The 18,953-nt window shown below is 37.8% G+C and overlaps 1 protein-coding gene across 2 annotated transcripts in view; it reads left to right on the top strand.

The window, feature by feature from the left end:
• Positions 1–18,953, top strand: part of INTS4 (integrator complex subunit 4) — a 120,257-nt gene that overhangs the window by 31,157 nt on the left and 70,147 nt on the right. For both annotated transcript variants that reach the window (XM_039228713.1, XM_039228714.1), the window contains exon 5: positions 18,708–18,893. In XM_039228713.1, the coding sequence (XP_039084644.1) occupies positions 18,708–18,893 (186 nt within the window). The remainder of the gene's footprint in view (positions 1–18,707; positions 18,894–18,953) is intronic.

The following is an 18,953-nucleotide window of genomic DNA, read 5'->3' as shown; positions in this document are numbered from 1 at the left end:
GGGGTACATGTGCTCCTATGCCTCAGCATTTCTGTATCCCTTGGGTAAATTCCTAGCAGTGCTATTGCTGGGTCATAAGGGAGTTCTATTGTTAGTTTCCTGAGGAAGCTCCACACTGTTTTCCAGAGGGGCTGTACCAGTTTACATTCCCACCAACAGTGCAGGAGGGTGCCCGTTTCTCCACATCCTCGCCAGCATCTAGAGTTCTCTGATTTGCTCATTTTAGCCACTCTGACTGGCGTGAGGTGGTATCTCTAATGAGTTTTTTTTAAGGCTCTTGATACTTTCTGCCACATTGGTTCCCAAAGTGTTCCAGTTTATTTGAGCACCAGCAGTATATGAGAGTGCCTAATTTTACTGTATCATTCTAGCATTGGATGTTCCTGAATTGTTTTCCCCATTCCCCTTCACCCATTTTGCTCATTCCCCCCACCCCTCCGCTTGGGCAATCATCTGTTTATTATCTGGATGTATTTGTAGATCTGATTCTGCTTTTTACTTGTTTATTTGGTTTTTTAAGATTCCACGTGTAAGTGAAGTCATATGGTATTTGTCTTTCTCAGTCTGACTTATATCACTTACCATAATATCTCTAGGTCCATCCATATTGTCTCAACTGGCATGTCGCACGCATCCTTTTCTGTGGATGCTTAATATTTGTGTGTGTGCGTGTGTACACACACCACATCTCCCTTATCCATTCATCTATCAGTGGACACTTAGGTTGTTTCCATATCTTGGCTACTGTAAGCAATGCTGTAGTTAACATAGGAGAGCATGAATTCGTGTTTTTGTTTTCTTTTTTTTTTTTTAAATATTTTTATTTATTTCTAGGAGAGAGAAAGAGAGACAGCGTGAGCAGGGGAGGGTCAGGGAGAGGGAGACACAGACTCTGAAACAGGTTCCAGGCTCTGAGCTGGCAGTCAGCACAGAGCCCGACGCGGGGCTCGAACCCACGAACTGTGAGATCATGGCCTAAGCGAAAGTCGGACGCTTAACCGACTAAGCCACCCAGGCGCCCCTCGTGTTTTTGTTTTCTTTGGGTGAATACCCAGTAGTAGAATTACTGGATTGTGTGGTATTTCTATTTTTATTTTTTTGAGTCGCTTCCATACTGTTTCTACAGTGGTTGTACCAATTTGCATTCCCACCAACAGTGTATGATTCACGTCCTTGTCAATACTTGTTATTTTTTATCTTTTTTATTTTAACCATCCCAGCAGGTTCAAGGTTTTGATGTGTATTTCCTTGATGATTAGTGATGTTGAATACCTTTTCATTTATCTGTTGGGCATCAGTACGTCTGGAAAAATGTCTATTCAGATCCTCTGCCCATTTTTTAATTGGGTTGATTTTTGGTATTGAGTTGTGTAAGTACTTTATGTATTTTGGATAATAACCCCTTATTGGATATACCATTTGCAATATCATCTCTCAGTAGGTTGCCTGATGGTTTTGTTTGATGGTTTCCTTTGCTGTGGGAAGTTTTTATTTTGATACATTGCCTATAGTTTTGTTTTTTTACTTTTGTCTTTAGGAGACCTATCCAAGAGAAATTTTGCTATGGTCCATGTCAGAGAGATTACTGCCTTTCTTCTAGGATATTTATGGTTTTAGGTCTCGTTTGGGTCTTTAATCCGGTTCGAGTTTATTTTTGTGTATGGTATTAGAAAGTGGTCCAGTTTCATTCTTTTGCGTGTAGCTGCTCAGTCTTTCCAGTATCATTTATTAAAGATATTTTCCCCATTGTATAGTCCACAATATGTCTATGTTATCCAAAGTGATCTACAGATTTGGTGCAATCTCTATCAAAATACCAATAGCATTTTTCACAGAACAAGTAATACTAAAATTTGTATAGAACTACAAAAGACTCTGAATGCATCTTAAAGAAAAAACAAAGCTGGAGGTATCACAATTTCAGATTTCAAAATATACTACAAAGCTTTAATAATCAAAACAGTATGATACTGGCACAAAAAAGGACCCCTCATCGGTGGAACAGAATAGAAAGCCCAGAAATAAACCCACAAATATATGGTCAGTTAATCTATGACATGACAAAGGAGGCTTGGGTATTAATGTTTTAAAATAGAAGATAAACCTGTTAATCTGGTAGGAGGCAAGTGGTGATTTTTTTTCCCAGTTATTCTTTTTTTAAATATTTATTTTTGAGAGAGAGAGAGAGAGAGAGAGAGACCCAACCAGGCTCTGTGCATTCAGCATAGAGCCTGAAATGGGGCTCAAACCCATGAACCATGAGATCATGACCTGAGCAGAAACCGAGTCAGATGCCTAACTGACTGAGCCACCAGGCAACACCCTTTTGTTTTCTTTTAAAAAGATTATTAGTGAGGCTTCATATTTGTTTTTCATTTTTTTTCTCTCTTGAGAATGAACTTTTCATGTTCTTTGCTAGTTTCTCATGTGGGTTTTTGTATGTTTCTTCACCATTTGTAGTGGCTCATAATGGAGTAAAAATTTGATCCATTTGAACATGGTAGATCTGTCAAACTCAAGTAAATAAAGACTTCCTATGATGCATGGCTACAGTTACTATTTATATTGTCTAATGCCATTTTGTCTGCGATTTTGTCATACAGTGTGCTTTGATATAGTCACATATATATGTGCTTTATATTCATATATAATATCTTTCACCTTTTTAATAGAAGTAATATAAAGTATTTTCTCCAACCACAGTGGAATAAATTAGAAATCAGTAACAGAAAGAAATTTGGGAAACTCCTAAATACGTGGAAATTAAACAGTGTACTCCTATATCACCAATCGGTCAACGAAGAAATCAAAGGGGAAATTAGAAATAACTTTGCGATGAATGAAAATGCGACATATCGCAACTTATGGGACGCAGCTAAAGCAGTCTTAGAAATTCATATCTCTAAGTGCCTGTAGTAAAAAAGTTGAGAGATCTCAAGTCAGTAACCTAACCTTCCACTAGAAGGACACTAGAAAAGGAAAAGTGCACTAAATATAAAGCATGCAGATGGAGGGAAGTGTGAAAGATTAGAGTGGAAATTAATGAAATAGAGAATAGAAAAACAATAGTAAAAAATCAACGAAACCAAAAGCTTGTTTTTTGAAAATACCAACAAAAACCGACAAACCTTTAGTTATATTGATCAGGAAAGAAAGAAGACTTGGGGCACCTGGGTGGCTCAGTCAGTTTAAACATCCCACTCTTGATTTTGGTTCATGTCATGATCTCATGGTTGTGAGTTTGACCCCTGCATCAGGCTCTGTGCTGATAGTGTGGAGCTTGCTTGGGATTTGCTCTTCCTCTCTCTGCCTCTCCCTCATTTGCGTTGTCTTTCTCTCTCTCTCTCTCTCTCAAAATAAATAAATTTTAAAAAGGAGAAGATTCAAATTACTAGAATCAGAAAAGAGAGGACATTACTACCACTCTGATAGAAATTAAAAGGATTATAAAAGAATACTATGAATAACTATGTGCCAATAAAATAGGTAACTTAGATGAAATGGACAAATTTCTACAAAGATGGATTGCCAAAACTGACTCAAGAAGAAAAATCTGAGTAGACCTATAACAAGTAAAGATATTAAATTTGTGATGAAAAAAACAGAAACCTACTCACACACAGATGACTTCATATCAGACATTTAAACATTAGTTTTTTAGGGGTGGCTGAGTGTCTTAGTTGGTTAAATGTCTGACTTTTGACTGGTTCAGGTAATGATCTCATAGTTGGTGAGATCAGGCTCTGACCGACAGTGTGGGACCTTCTTGGGATTCAGTCTCTCTCTCTGCTTCTCCCCTGCTCATGCATGTGTGCACTGTCAAATAAACTTAAAAAAAAAAAAAAAAAACCACACCAGTTTCAGAAACTTCCCACAAAATAGTAATGAACATTTCCCAACTCATTCTGTGGGGTTAGTGTAAGCCTAATACCAAAACCAAAGAAAGACCTCACTAAAAAAAGCAAACTCAAGACCAGTGTCTTTTATGAATATGGATGCAAAAATCTTTAACAAAATGCTAGCAAATCAAATTCAGCTATGTGGATAGGATTATACACCATCACCAAATGGGATTTTTTAAAATTTTTTTATTTTTATTTTTTTTACAAATGGTTTATTATCAAATTAGTTTCCACATAACTAACACCCAGTGCTCATCCCCACAAGTGCCCTCCTCCATGCCCATCCCCCCTACCCCCCACATCCATCAGTCCTCAGTTTTTGTCAGCATTCAAGAGTCTCTCATGGTTTGCTTCTCTCCCTTTCCCCCACCATTTCCCCCCTTCTTCTCCCCCTTGCTCCTCCGTTAAGTTCCTCCTAATCCTCCTATATGTGCAAACATATGATATTTGTCCTTCTCTGCCTGACTTATTTCGCTCTGCATAACACCCTCAAGGTCCATCCATGTTGCTACACATGGCCAGATTTCATTTTTTCTCATTGCCATGGAGTATTCCATGGTATAGATAAACCACATCTTCTTGATCCATTCGTCTGTTGATGACACTTAGGCTCTTTCCATGTTTTAGCTATTGTTGAGTGCTGCCATGAACATTGGGGTGCATGTGCTCCTATGCATCAGCACTCCTGTATCCCTTGGGTAAGTTCCTAGCAGTGCTATTGCTGGGTCCTAGGGGAGTTCTATTGTTAGTTTCCTGAGGAACCTCCACACTGTTTTCCAGAGGGGCTGTACCAGTTTACATTCCCACCAACAGTGTAGGAGGGTGCCCGTTTCTCTACATCCTCGCCAGCATCTAGAGTTCTCTGATTTGCTCATTTTAGCCACTCTGACTGGCGTGAGGTGGTATCTCAGTGTGGTTTTGTTTTGTATTTCCCTGATGAGGAGGGATGCTGAGCATCCATTTCATGTGTCTGTTGGCCATCTGGATGTCCTCTTTGGAGAAGTGTCTGTTCATATCTTCTGCCCATTTCTTCACTGGGTTGTTTGTTTTTTGGGTGTGGAGATTGGTGAGCTCCTTATAGATTCTGGATATTAACGCTTTATCTGATATGTCATTTGCAACTATCTTTTCCCATTCTGTTGGTTGCCTGTTAGTTTTGTGGGTTGTTTCCTTGGCTGTGCAGAAGCTTTTAATCTTGATGAGGTCCCAATCGTTAATTTTTGCTCTTGATTCCCTTGCTTTTGGGGGTGTGTCAAGTACGAAGTTGCTGCGGTGGAGGTCAAGGAGGTTGTTTCCTGCTTTCTCCTCTAGAGTGTTGATAGTTTCCTGTCTCATGTTCAGGTCCTTTATCCATTTTGAGTTTATTTTTGTGCATGGTGTGAGAAAATGATCTAGTTTCATTCTTCTGCATGTTGCTGTCCAGTTCTCCCAACACCATCTGTTAAAGAGGCGGTCTTTTTTCCATTGGATATTCTTTCCTGCTTTGTCAAAGATTACTTGAGTGTTTACTTTTGGGTCCACTTCTGAGTTTTCAGTTCTGTTCCATTGGTCTATGTGTCTGTTTTTGTGCCAATACCATACTGTCTTGATGACGACAGCTTTGTAGTAGAGGCTACAGTCTGGGATGGTGATACCTCCCGTTTTGGTTTTATTTTTCAGTATTACTTTGGCTATTCGGGGTCTTTTGTGGTTCCATACAAATTTTAGGATAGTTTGTTCTAACTTTGAGAAGTATGCTGGTGCAATTTTGATTGGAATTGCATTGAATGTGTAGAGTGCTTTAGGTAGTAATGACATCTTAACTATATTTATTCTTCCTATCCATGAGCATGGAATGTTTTTCCATTTCTTTGTGTCTTCTTCAATTTCCTTCATAAGTTTTCTATAGTTTTCATCATACAGATCTCTTGTACCCTTGGTTAGGTTTATTCCTAGGTATTTTATGGTTTTTTGTGCAATTGTGAATGGGATCCGTTTCTTGATTTCTCTTTCTGTTGATTCATTGTTGGTGTATAAAAATGCAACCGATTTTTGTACGTCGATTTTGTATCCTGCAACTTGGCTGAATTCTTGGATCAGATCTAGTAGGCTTCTGGTGGAGTCTGTTGGGTTTTCGATGTAGAGTATCATGTCATCTGCGAAGAAGGAGAGTTTGACTTCCTCTCTGCCAATTCTGATGCCTTTGATTTCCTTTTGTTGTCTGATGGCTGATGCTAGGACTTCCAGCACTCTGTTAAACAACAGTGGTGAGAGTGGACATCCCTTTCGTGTTCCTGATCTCAGGGGGATCTCAGTTTTTCCCCGTTGAGGATGATGTTAGCTGAAGGCTTCTCATAGATGGCTTTGATGATGTTTAAGTAGGTTCCTTCTATCCTGACTTTCTCTAGAGGCTTTATTAAGAAGGGATGCTGTATTTTGTCAGATGCTTTGTCTGCATCTATTGACAGGATCGTATGGTTTTTATCTTTTCTTTTATTGATGTGATGGATCACATTGATTGATTTGCGAATGTTGAACCAGCCCTGTAACCCAGGAATGAATCCCACTTGATCTTGGTGGATGATTCTTTTTATGTGCTGCTGGATTCGATTTGCAAGGATCTTGTTGAGGATTTTTGCATCTGTATTCATCAAGGATATTGGGCTATAGTTCTCTCTTTTTGCTGGATCTCTGTCTGGCTTGGGAATCAGAGTGATGCTGGCTTCATAAAATGAATCCGGGAGTTTTTCTTCGATATCTATTTTTTGGAATAGCTTGAGAAGAATTGGGATTAATTCTGTTTTAAATGTCTGGTAGAATTCCCCAGGGAAGCCATCAGGTCCAGGGCTCTTATTTGTTGGGAGATTTTTGATCACTGATTCGATTTCTTCACTCGTTATGGGTCTGTTCAGGTTTTCTATTTTTTCCCGTGTGAATTTTGGTAGTGAGTGTGTGTTTAGGAATTTGTCCATTTCTTCTAAGTTGTCCAGTTTGTTGGCATATAATTTTTCATAGTATTCCCTGATAATTGCTTGTATTTCTGAGGGGTTGGTTGTAATAAGTCCATTTTCATTCATGATTTTGTCAATTTGGGTGCTCTCTCTTTTCTTTTTGAGAAGCCTGGCTAGAGGCTTGTCAATTTTTTTATTTTTTCAAAAAACCAACTCTTGGTTTCATTGATCTGTTCAATTGTTTCTTTGGTCTCTATGTTGTTTATTTCTGCTCTAATTTTTATTATTTCTCTTCTACTGGGTTTAGGGCGTCCTTGTTGCTCTACCTCTAGTTCCTTTAGGTGAGCTGTTAGATTTTGGACTTGCGCTTTTTCTAATCTCTTGAAATAGGCCTGGAGAACAATGTACTTTCCTCTTAGGACTGCCTTTGCCGCATACCATAGATTTTGAATTGTTGTGTTTTCATTTTCATTTGTTTCCATATATTTTTTAGTTTCATCTCTAATTGCCTGATTGGCCCATTCATTCTTTAGTAGGGTGTTCTTTAACCTCCATGTTTTTGGAGGTTTTCCAGACTTCTTCCTGTAATTGATTTCAAGTTTCAAAGCATTATGATCTGACAGTGTGCATGGTATGATCTCAATTCTTTTATATTTATTGAGGGCCGCTTTATGTCCCAGTATGTGATCTGTCTTGGAGAATGTGCCATGCACACTTGAGAAGAAAGTAAATTCCCTGGCCTCAGGATGTAAAGTCCAAATGGGATTTATTCCAGGAATGCAAGTTGGTTCAACATCTGAAAATAATTTAATGTAGTACCATAAAAAAAAGAGTAAAGGACAAAACTCCATGATCATCTCAATAGATTTAGGGAAGTGCTTGACAAAATCCAATATTATTTCATTATAAAGAACACTTAAAAAAAAAACCTGGGAATAGAATAGAACTACTTCAGCCTGATAGAAGGCATCTGTGAAAAACTGACTGCTAACATACTAATGGTTAAAGGTTATATGCTTTCCTCACCCAAGGTCAGGAACAAAACAACTTTGTTCTTATGTCTTGTGTCTATTCTATATCGTGCTAGAGGTTTGCCCGGGCACTCAGGCAAGAAAAAGAAATAAGAGGCATCCATCTTGGAAAGGAAGAAGTAAAATGATCCCTGTGTATTCATATGACATGATCTTACATATAAAAAATCCTAAGGAATCCATTAAAAAACTATTAGAAGTGATAAATAAATTCAAGAAGGTTGCAGGATACAATATCAGTGTACAAAAAAATCAATTGTATTTCTGCGTATTTGCAGTGAGCAATATGAAAATGAAATTAAGAAAACAATCTATTTATAAAACCATCAAAACTAATATACTAATACATTTAACAAAAGAAGTACAAAACTTGTTCTTGAAAACTATATGGATTTTCAAAGGGAACCAAAGTAGCCAAAACAGTCTTGGAAAAGTACAGCAAAGTAATAGGTACACTAGCAGATTTCAAAACCTCATAGCCACCATGAGGTATTTTATTTTGGCAGCCCATGTAGATTATGACAGTTATATACCTAGAAAGAGAATCCTGGATCATATTGTAATTCTGTTTTTGGTTTTTTGAAGAATTCCCATACTTTCTTTCATGGTGGCTGTACTGTTTTACTTTATCACCAGTAGTGCACAGGGTTCCAGTTTCTCCACCTCCTTGCCTATTTCCTTCCTTCCTTCCTTTCGCAAAAGCCATCCCAATGGGTATGAAGTGGTATCTCATTGTGGTTTTGATTTGCTTTTCTATAATGGTTAGTGATTAGTTATTGTAAGCATCCTTTCATTTGCTTATTGACCATCTATATATCTTCCTTGGAGAAATGAAATTTCAGCCTTTAAGGAACTCATGAGGCAGTAGTCAGGGTTATAAAAGATATTCTAGAAGTAGTATGGAGGTTCCTCAAAAAAATTAAAAATAGAAGAGCCATAGAATCCAGTAATTTCAATATTGGATATTTACCCAAAGAAAACAAAAATACTATTTCGAAAAGATATATGTTCCCCTGTGTTTATTGTAGTATTATTTACAGTAACCAAAATATGAAAGCAATCTAAGTGTCCATTGATAAGTGAATGGATAAAGGGAATATGGTGTGTATATACAATGGAATATTACTCAGCCATAGAAATGTTAGGATCTTGCCATTCACAATAACACAGGTGGATCTAGAAGGTGCTATGCTAAGTGAAGTAAGTTGGCTGAGAAAGACAAATACAATATGATTTCACTCATTTGTGGGGGAAAAAAAGACAAATGAACAAACAAAGCAGAAACAGACCTATAAATACAGAGAACATGGTGGTTGTAGGAGGGTGGGGGCTGGAGGGATGAGCAAAATGGCTGAAGAGGAGTGGAAGGGACAGGCTTCCAGTTACGGCACAGGTAAGTCACAGGGATGGAAGGTACAGCATAGGGAATATAGTCAGCGGTATTGTAATAGCACTATGATGACAGATGGTATACATGTGAGCATAGCATAATGTATAGAGTTGCTCAAGCACTGTACGTTATAGAGTTGCTCTATCACTATACATGTATGTATAGAGTTGTTCAGGTTGTACACCTGAAACTAATAACATTGTGTGTCAACCATACTTAAATTAAAAAAGAAAAAGAATGGGTGCCCCTGGTGGCTCAGTCGATGAAATGTGCTACTCTTGATTTAGGCTCAGGTTATGATCTCACTGTGAGATCAAGTCGGGCTCTAAGCTGACAACACAGAGCCTGCTTGGAATTCTCCCTCTCCCTCTTTCTGCCCCTCCCCTGCTCATGCTTTCTCTCTTTCTCTCACAAAAATAATAAATAAACATTTGAAAACAAAAAATTAAAGGGATCTTGAGACCAAAAACCATTTAGGAATCATCAGGGTAAATGCAAGGTCTTGTAGGTCTTGTTGAGAAGCCATTAAAGTGTTTTGGGTAGACAGTGGGGGAGAGAGGTGACTTCAGATTTGCATTTCATAAAGAATTTTTTTGTGTTACAGAGAGCTCCTTGGAGAAGAGGCCAGTATTGCCAAAGAGAGATGAGTCAGGATGTATTATATCCTAATTCAGAGATTATAGTAATTTGGATTAAAGTGATGGAAAGATGGAAAGATATGGATAGTTTTGAGAAATATTTAGATTGAGGAGATTTAGTGATTGAGGAAGGGTTGAAGGTGAAGGGAATTATTCAAGATGATTCCTAGGTTTCTGGTTTATGTGCCAGATTAGATGCTGGTGCCTCTCACTGAGAAAAGAATTCTGGGAAAGCATTGGATTGGGACCAAATCCAAACACCTCGCCAATTTAAAACTTAATCCCCCAATGATAAAAATAATGTAGAGGATTTCCATATATCCTTCTCCACGATTCACCAATAGTTAACATTTTCTCACATATACTTTATCACTATTGCTTTGTATCTACATGTTATTTTTTCCTGAACCATTTAACAGTAAATTGCAGTTAAAAACCCGTTTCCACTAAAGTAATATTTAAATACTTATGTGTGTTTCTTAAGAAGGCTATAATTTTTATAAACGCAATGCAACTCTGAAAATCAGGAGATTGAACTTTGATGTAGTACTAATACTAATCTCAACCTTTATTCAAATTCTATCTATTGTCCCAGTATTATCCTTTATATAAAGTTTTCTTTTCTAGTCCAGGATCCCATAATGCATTTAGTTTTCATGCCTCTTCTTTAATTTGGAAAGGTCCCTTAGCTTACATCTTTCATGACCTTGACATTTTTGAAGAATATAGGCCATTTATTATAGAATGTGTTTCAGTCTGTATTTGTCTGATATTTCCTCTGTTTAGATTCACGTTATGCATTTGGGCAGGGATACCACAGAAATAATATTTGTCTTCCTTGGTTTATCATATTATGAGGCACAGATGAGGTTTGACTCATTGTTGATGTTAGCTTTGGTACTTGGTTAAGGTAGTGACTTCCAGGTTTTTTGTTGTAGAGTTAATGATTTTTTTCTGTGATTAATAAGTGATTTGTGGGAGATACTTTAAGATTATGTAAATATCTCCTTCCCCATCATATTTTTACTCTATATTTTAGTGACTATTAATAAATATTGCAGAGTCCGTTCTTTGGTCATTGCAAAACTGTGATTTTTCTAACGTTTATTTCTTCTCTGTTTATTAGTTGGCATTCTGCTGTACATAAAGCTTTCCCTCCCTTTCCTGTCTCTCTCTCTCATTTTATTGAATATATTATGATCTATTCCTATCACTATTATTTTTTGAAGTTCAAATTGCTCTTTATATGTCTTTCAAATATAAGGTTATATGTCTTTCAAATATAAGGTACGAATCTGCTGTATTTTTTGTTTCACAGTAGGAAGACTGTTGTGCCTTCAGGTACTCTTAACTCTTAAATGTTCATCTCATTTTATCCTGTCAATAACCCTTTGAGGGTTATTGTACAGTTAATTCTCATTTGACGTACATTGTATAATTAATCCTCACTTGAGAGAAGAAAAGATTTGGCGGACAGATTTGGCTAGGGAATTAATATTCTTTTTATAAGTAGCATCTGTACAACTGAAATTGGAGATATTCTGCTTTGCTTCCTATCTGTGAAGATTTTTCCAGCTGGACAAATATATCTTGTCATTTTTTCATATAAAGCTTTCTTAGAACCTAGTTTTAATTCTTGTTTGTCTCCATCTCACTTTCTCTTCCAGTCTCTCTGTTTCTTTAATTCTATGGCAAAAGTACATTAAATTCTTAAGGCAGCAGACAAAACCATACAGCATTTTAACATTTATAAAATAGTATTCGAACCACTATTACGTGTAGTTTGTTAGGAGAAGGTATCTGTTAAAATAATTTGCATACAGGGGCACCTGGCCAGCTCAGTGGAGTGTGTGACTCTTGATCTTGGGGTCACAGGTTCAAGCCTTCATGTTGGGTGTAGAGATCACTTAAAAACAAAATCTTTAAAAAATCATTTGCATACAAAGTACACTGAATTTTTGTCTGTGCGTAAACAGAATCCATATTGAAACCGAATGAATCGGTAAGTTATTTTTGTCTTAAGAAACTTCATTCTTAGATTTTCTTGGTATGCTAACCATTCTTTTTTCCCCTACAGCAATAGTTTTAATTCGTTTAGCCTGTCTTTGACACGGATTACTCCCGTTTTTGGGGATGTGGTTTGCTTACTCATTCCATTAATATAAAAATGATGTCACTATAGCGGCCTGGGTATAACACCAAAATAGCATCATCTGCAGAGCAGACATACTAGGTAGCTGTTAGTGATGATGGTGTGATGCAAGTAGTGACCTGTATGGGAAGGACCTGACAACTGTAATTACTGCCCTGAGGGTGTGATTTAGACTTCCGCTCTCTTTCGGCCTAACCTTCATTTTGCAGTAATAGGCTGGTTATACTGCATTGTTGCCTGGTTACCTTAATAGAAGCTGGAAGGTTCAGTTTGTTGTTTGAAAATTGAATGAAGTGTTTGTAACAGAGGAAGCAACCTTCAGTGGCTGGTGGTTCAGTTAACAGTTTAGTTATGAGAAATGAGGTTTTCCTACTAAAATAGTTTGTTAAAAATTGTCCTGCTCTATTAACTGACAGTCATTGTCAGCTTCATATCTGTAAGTTTCTCTTAACTTCTCAGTTTCACTGTCTTATTTTGATTGATAGTTTTGAGCTCTTACTATATAAGAGGCCTTTTGAGAACTTGAGGGTATGTTTCACGTATCTGCAACCTAAATAACTTGGAGGCAAGAATTAACTCTGAGCCAAAATGTTGGAGTGAACCATTTTTATAATAAGTTCCATATCTGAGAGACCCACCCTCAGCATAGTGGCTTTTTCATCATGTTTCCTTTGTTTTCTTCTCCAAGGAAGCCTTTCTGCCCACCCCATGTTCACATAGTACATAGCTTCTCACCAAGCCTGGGTTTCCACTTAATTCAGGAATCTTCTTCTGGAGCATTCTGATGTGAGCCATTAACAGGTGCTCACTACCTTTCATGACATCGAGTGCCCTGTTAGACAGCCATTGCTAGAAAGTTCATGCTTGTGTGTTCCAGATCAGCAGACCTGTTTCATCCGGGTGCCCACTCTTACCTCTGACACTTCACCATTTTCTGTTCTTTGCTGTCACTTGCCCTTTTTTTCCCTACCTGTTCTCCTCTTCTTAAGTAGGTTTGTTTAAGTACATGCTAAGTGCTAGGCACTATACTAGGCACTTGTACTTATTGAATGTCTATTATATCCTAGACACTATTAGCTAATTTTGCATATAGTAATTCCTACATGAGTTCATTTAGTATACTCACCACAAAACTTCATGGTAGGGATCTTATTCCTCTTTTTACAAAATAAGGATTTCTAAAGACTTGTGGGATTTAATGAAGATCACAAAGATACTAAGTGTTGGGGCAAGCAGTCAAATAGGTCAGTCTGATTGCAGTCCATGCTCATTCAGCTTTGCTACTTTGCCTCTCAGACAAGAAGTGAAACAATTTATGGAATCTACTTTGTCTGCAAGGTTTCCTTTTTTTTTTTTTAAATTTTTTTTAATGTTTTATTTATTTCTAGGAGAGAGAGAGAGAGAGACAGCATGAGCAGGGGAGGGTCAGAGAGAGAGGGAGTCACAGACTGAAACAGGCTCCAGGCTCTGAGCTGGCAGTCAGCACAGAGCCCGACGCGGGGCTTGAACCCACAAACTGCGAGATCATGACCTAAGCGAAAGTCGGACGCTTAACCGACTAAGCCACCCAGGCGCCCCTGTCTGCAAGGTTTCCTATACTTCCTGGAGGCATTTCTCTGAACCTGTTTGGGTGTGGTTCAGCTATTGCTGCCTCTTTCTTTTTGTGGTCTTAAAATACTCTTATGGATAATGTAATTCCTTCCTTCCTTCCTTTTGTCTTTGTCTTATTTATTTAAAAAATTTTTTTAATGTTTATTTTTGAGAGAGAGACAGAGCACGAGTTGGGGAGGGGCAGAGAGAGAGGGAGACACAGAATCTGAAGCAAGCTCCAGGCTCTGAGCTGTAAGCAGAGTCTGACGCGGGGCTTGAACCCACAAACCATGAGATCATGATCTGAGCCAAAGATGGACACTTAATTGACTTAGCCCCCCAAGTGCCTCTGATTTTAGTTTTAAATAATCTCTACACCCAGCATGGGGCTTAAACTTACAACCCTGAGATCAAAAGTTGTCGGCTCACCAGCTGAGCCAGCCAGGCACTCCTACTTTTCTAATGTTTATGAAACAGTATGATTATTTTCTTTTTTCTTTTGTGTAGACAGTTCAATTATTTTTAAAGTCTCAAACTTGTGGGTAAATTACAAGTGTAGTAATAGAGAGCTTTCTTTTCTTGTGAACCAGGTTAGAATAAGTTGCCCATTTGTTCTGCATGAATACTTCCAGTGTTATTTTTCCATAAACAAAGATATTTGCCTACAAAACCTCAATATGACCGTCAAAATCAAGACATCAACATCAGCATATGCCTCTATTTAATTCTCACACATCATTCATGTTTCACTATTTGTTTCAGTCATGTCCCTTATTGGAAGAGGATCCAGTTCAGAATCACGTGTTACGTTTTAGTCTGCATACTTCATTAGTCTTCAATCTAGTATAAATTCCTCAGTCTTTACATGATTTTATGATGTTGACATTTTTGAAAATTATAGAATAGGTCTTTCTTAGAACCTTCCTGAATTAGGGTTTATCTGATATTTCCTCATAATTAGATTCAAGTTTTCCTCCTTTGCTAAGAATATCACAGACAAGGGGCACCTCAGTGGCTCAGTCAGTTAAGTGTCTAACTCCTGATTTCCACTCAGGTCGTGATCTCATGATCGTAAGAGCTCTGCACTGGGTGCGGAGCCTGCTTAAGATATTCTCTCCAGCCCCCCACCCCCACCCCCCCAGGCCTTTCTTTTCCCCCACCCCTCCCCCACTCACTGATGTTTTCTCTTTCAAAAAAAAAGTGTGTGTGTATATCAGAGGGGGCGCCTGGTTGGCTTAGTCAGTTGAGCGTCCAACTTCAACTCAAGTCATGATCTCAGGGTTCATGGGTTTGAGCCCCCAGGGCTTATTTCAGATTCTGTGTCTTTCTCTCTCTCTGCCCCTCCCCTACTCACACTGTCTCTCTCTCTCTCAAAAATAAATAAACATTTAAAAAAATAATCACAGAAATGATACTCTTCTTATTGCATCCTGTTAAGTGCTACACCATTTTGATTTGTCCCATTACTAATGATGTTTACTTTGATCACTTGGTTAAGATAGTCTTGTCACACTGTTTCCCTATAAAGTGACTCTTTCCTTTTGAAATGAATAAGTATTTTGTGGGGTGGCACTTTGAGACTATAAATATTCTTTTTTTAAATTTTTTAAATTTTTTATTTATTTCTGAGAGAGAGACAGCATTAGCAGGGGAGGGTCAGAGAGAGAGGGAGATAAAGAATCCGAAGACAGGCTCCAGGCCCTGAGCTAGCTGTCAGCAGAGACCGACGCGGGGCTCAAACCCACGAACCGTGAGATCATGACCTCAACTGACTGAGCCACCCAGGCTCCCTGAGACTATATAAATATTCTCTCATCAGACTTTCAATTTGTGTGTATCAGTTACGGACTCAGATTACTTGTTGAATGAATGATAGTCTGTTACTATAATTATTCATCTTGATGTTCAGATTTCCTGATTTGGCCAAGTAGGAGCCCTTTTAAGCTGGCTTCTATGTTCTTTTGACTTCTCTTTGTCTTTGAATACCTCTTTTCCTTTTGGCACAACAAAATAATCCAATCTCATCTTGTACTTTATCATAGCCCTGGAATCAGCTATGATATATTTACTTATTGGATACATCTTTCTGTTTCTTCAGTTGTGTGTGTGGGTATTACTTATACAAACTATTGGCAGCCTAGTTAGCTAATAATAAGAATTGGTTATTGATTTAGGAACAGTATGTTTATCATACAGTAATTACAAACCTGAGTGATTCTTCATGCTGGAGACTGCTGGTACTTGGGAGTAATATATGTAAGGAAAACAGGTATTGTGGAGCTTTGTAAATATTTAAAGTACAGATGCTCAACTCTGAACATAGCACACTTTTGAAAATCATGACGTTATTGATGCAGCAGAGTAGGGGAAAAGAGCTCTGGATTGAGTGGGTGTCAGGAGTGTTCATATTAGCTCTTCTACTAAATTATCATGTTTTTTAGACATATCACTTAATCCTTATGGTCCTGAAAATAGGGGATTGGCAGATTAAGGCAGGAGAAGAGAAATGGGTGATTATTGAGGGCACTTCCAGAGACTGTTGTGACTTCAGTGATTTTATTTACGGATAGAAAAACCTGAAAAATTTGAACTTGAAGGGAATATCTAATACTTGTTTTGTATTAACATTTGTATATTATGCAGATAGCTTATTTTAGTAGCATTGGACTAGATATAGCTGTTATGTCCATTAAAAATACTGGTGAGAAGACATCCATATGGCTAACAAGACACATGAAAAAATGCTCAACATCACTCATCATCAGGGAAACACATATCAAAACCACAATGAGACACCACCTCACACCCATCAGAATGGCTAACATCAGATGTTGGCAAGGATGTGGAGAAAGAGGATTGCTTTTGCACTGCTGGTGGGAATGCAAACTGGTGCAGCCACTCTGGAAAACAGTATGGAGTTTCCTCAGAAAATTAAAAAGAGGACTACCCTACGACCCAGCAGTTGCACTACTAGGTATTTATCCAAAGGATACAGGTGTGCTGTTTCAAAAGAAAACATGCACCCCATTGTTTATAGCAGCACCACCTATCGACAATAGCCAAAGAATGGAAAGAGCCTAGATGTCCATCGACAGATGAATGGATAAAGAAGATGTGGTATATATATATATATATATATATATATATACACACACACACACACACACACACACACACACACACAATGGAGTATTACTTGGCAATCAAAAAGAATGAAATCTTGCCATTTGCAATGACATGGATAGAACTAGAGTGTATTATGCTAAGTGAAATTAGCTAGATAAAGACAAATATATGACTTCACTCATATGTGGAATTTAAGATACAAAACAGAGGAACATAAGAGAAGGGAAGCAAAAATAATATAAAAACAGAGAGAGGGACAAAACCTAAGAGACTTAAATATACAGAACAAACACAGGGTTGCTGGAGGGGCTGTGGGTGGGGGGATGGGCTAACTGGGCAAGAAGCATTAAGGAGGACACTTTTTGGGATGATACCTAGGGGATGAATCACTGGATTCTACTCTTGAAATCATTATTGCATTAATATGCTAACTAGGATGTAGATTAAAAGTAAAAAAATAAAAAAGTAAAAAAAAGTAAAATTTAAAAGTATTTAAAATTTAAAAGTATTTAAAAAATACTGGGATAAGAGCTAACATGAAAAAGATTGACAGTACTTAAGTGTTGACAAGGATGTGGCACAACTGGAACACCAAGTGTCACTGGTAGAAGTATAAATTAGTTAAATTAGTACAACTGCTTTGGAAAACTATTTGGCAGTGTCTTATTAAGCTGACCATATACATGTCTTGTGACCCATCAATTCCATTCCTAAGTATATATCCAACAGAAGCCACGTTCAAGCTATCACAGTCATGGTAGCATTATTTAGAATAGCCAAAAACTGTATGGGAAAGGATAAGTGGATTGTGGTGTACTGATAAATGGAATATATATGGTAATGAAAATGAATGAACCATTGCCATATGTCATACTATGGATGAATCTTACAAACATAATATTAAGCAAGAGAGGTCACACACTGCTTGATATTACAAAGTATAAAAATGGGCAAAATAGGGCACCTGGGTGGCTCAGTTGGTTGAGCAACCAACTCTTGATTTTGACTTGGTTCATAATCCCAGGGTTGTGGGATTGAGTCCCTATGTCAGCTTGAGCATGGAGTCTGCTTAAGATTCTCATTTTCTCTCTCTCTGTCTCTCTCTCCCTTTCTCCCCTTAAGCCTTCCTCTCCCTCTCTTCTTGTCTATACCTCTCCCCCACTTATACTTTCTCTAAAATTCTAATAAAAAAATTGGCCAGATAAATCTAGGTGTTAGAAGTCAAGATATTGGCTAATTTTGATGGTGGTAGAGTAGTTCATGGGGAGGGGAACAGGAGAGGTTTCTGGGGTGTTGGTCATGTTCTGTTTCTTTATCTGGGCACTTTTTTATGTGTATATTCATTTGGTGAAAACTCATGGAACTGTATACTTAAACTCTGAATTTTTCTGTATGGATGTTAAAAGTTTTAAAAATTTATACATTTTTTGTTTTTAGATTTGATAGCAAATAAAATGCAGTTCAGGGGCTTTATTTATTTATGTATTTAAAAGTTTATTTGAGAGAGAGAGAAACTGCACAAGCAGGGGAGGGGCAGAGAGAGAGGGAGAGAGAATCCCAAGTAGGCTCCGTACTGCCAGCGCAGTGCCCCAGGTGGAGGTTGAACTCATGAAACTGAGACTATGACTTGAGGCGAAACCAAGAGTTGTACGTTTAACCAGTTGAGCCACCCAGATGCCCCTAGGGGCCATTTTTAAAGTACCTTCTCTTTATAAAGCAAAGTGCTAGCTGTTGGGAATACAGTGATGATCAGACGGGAATCTTATTTTCTAAGGACTCTCCGTTCTTTTGGAAGATACATACTCAAGTAACATGATATTAGAGGGACTGGTGAGAATGTTGTGTTTGAAGTTATTCCTAAAGCTGATATAATGCTTTTGTTTCTGGTTTTTTATTTATTTTAAGCTATCTCAATCGTGTCCTTTTGTTCTCTCTTTTCTTTTCACAGCATCTCACAGATACCTCCCATGGTGTAAGAAATAAATGCCTGCAATTACTTGGCAATCTTGGCTCTTTGGAGAAAAGTGTTACAAAAGATGGAGAAGGCCTAGCTGTCAGAGATGTCCAGAAAATTATAGGGGATTACTTCAGTGACCAAGACCCACGAGTCAGGACAGCAGCTATAAAAGCCATGGTAAACATGATCATGGAAATCAAAGGGTGACAGTTTGGTTTGTTTGTTTCATTAAAAAAA

This window comes from Hyaena hyaena, unplaced genomic scaffold, assembly GCF_003009895.1.
Source record: "Hyaena hyaena isolate Hyena2069 unplaced genomic scaffold, ASM300989v1 scaffold_34, whole genome shotgun sequence".
Classification (NCBI taxonomy): Eukaryota; Metazoa; Chordata; class Mammalia; order Carnivora; family Hyaenidae; genus Hyaena; species Hyaena hyaena.
The sequence above is the reverse complement of the archived record's forward strand: the minus strand, read 5'-3'. Positions and strand labels throughout refer to the sequence as shown.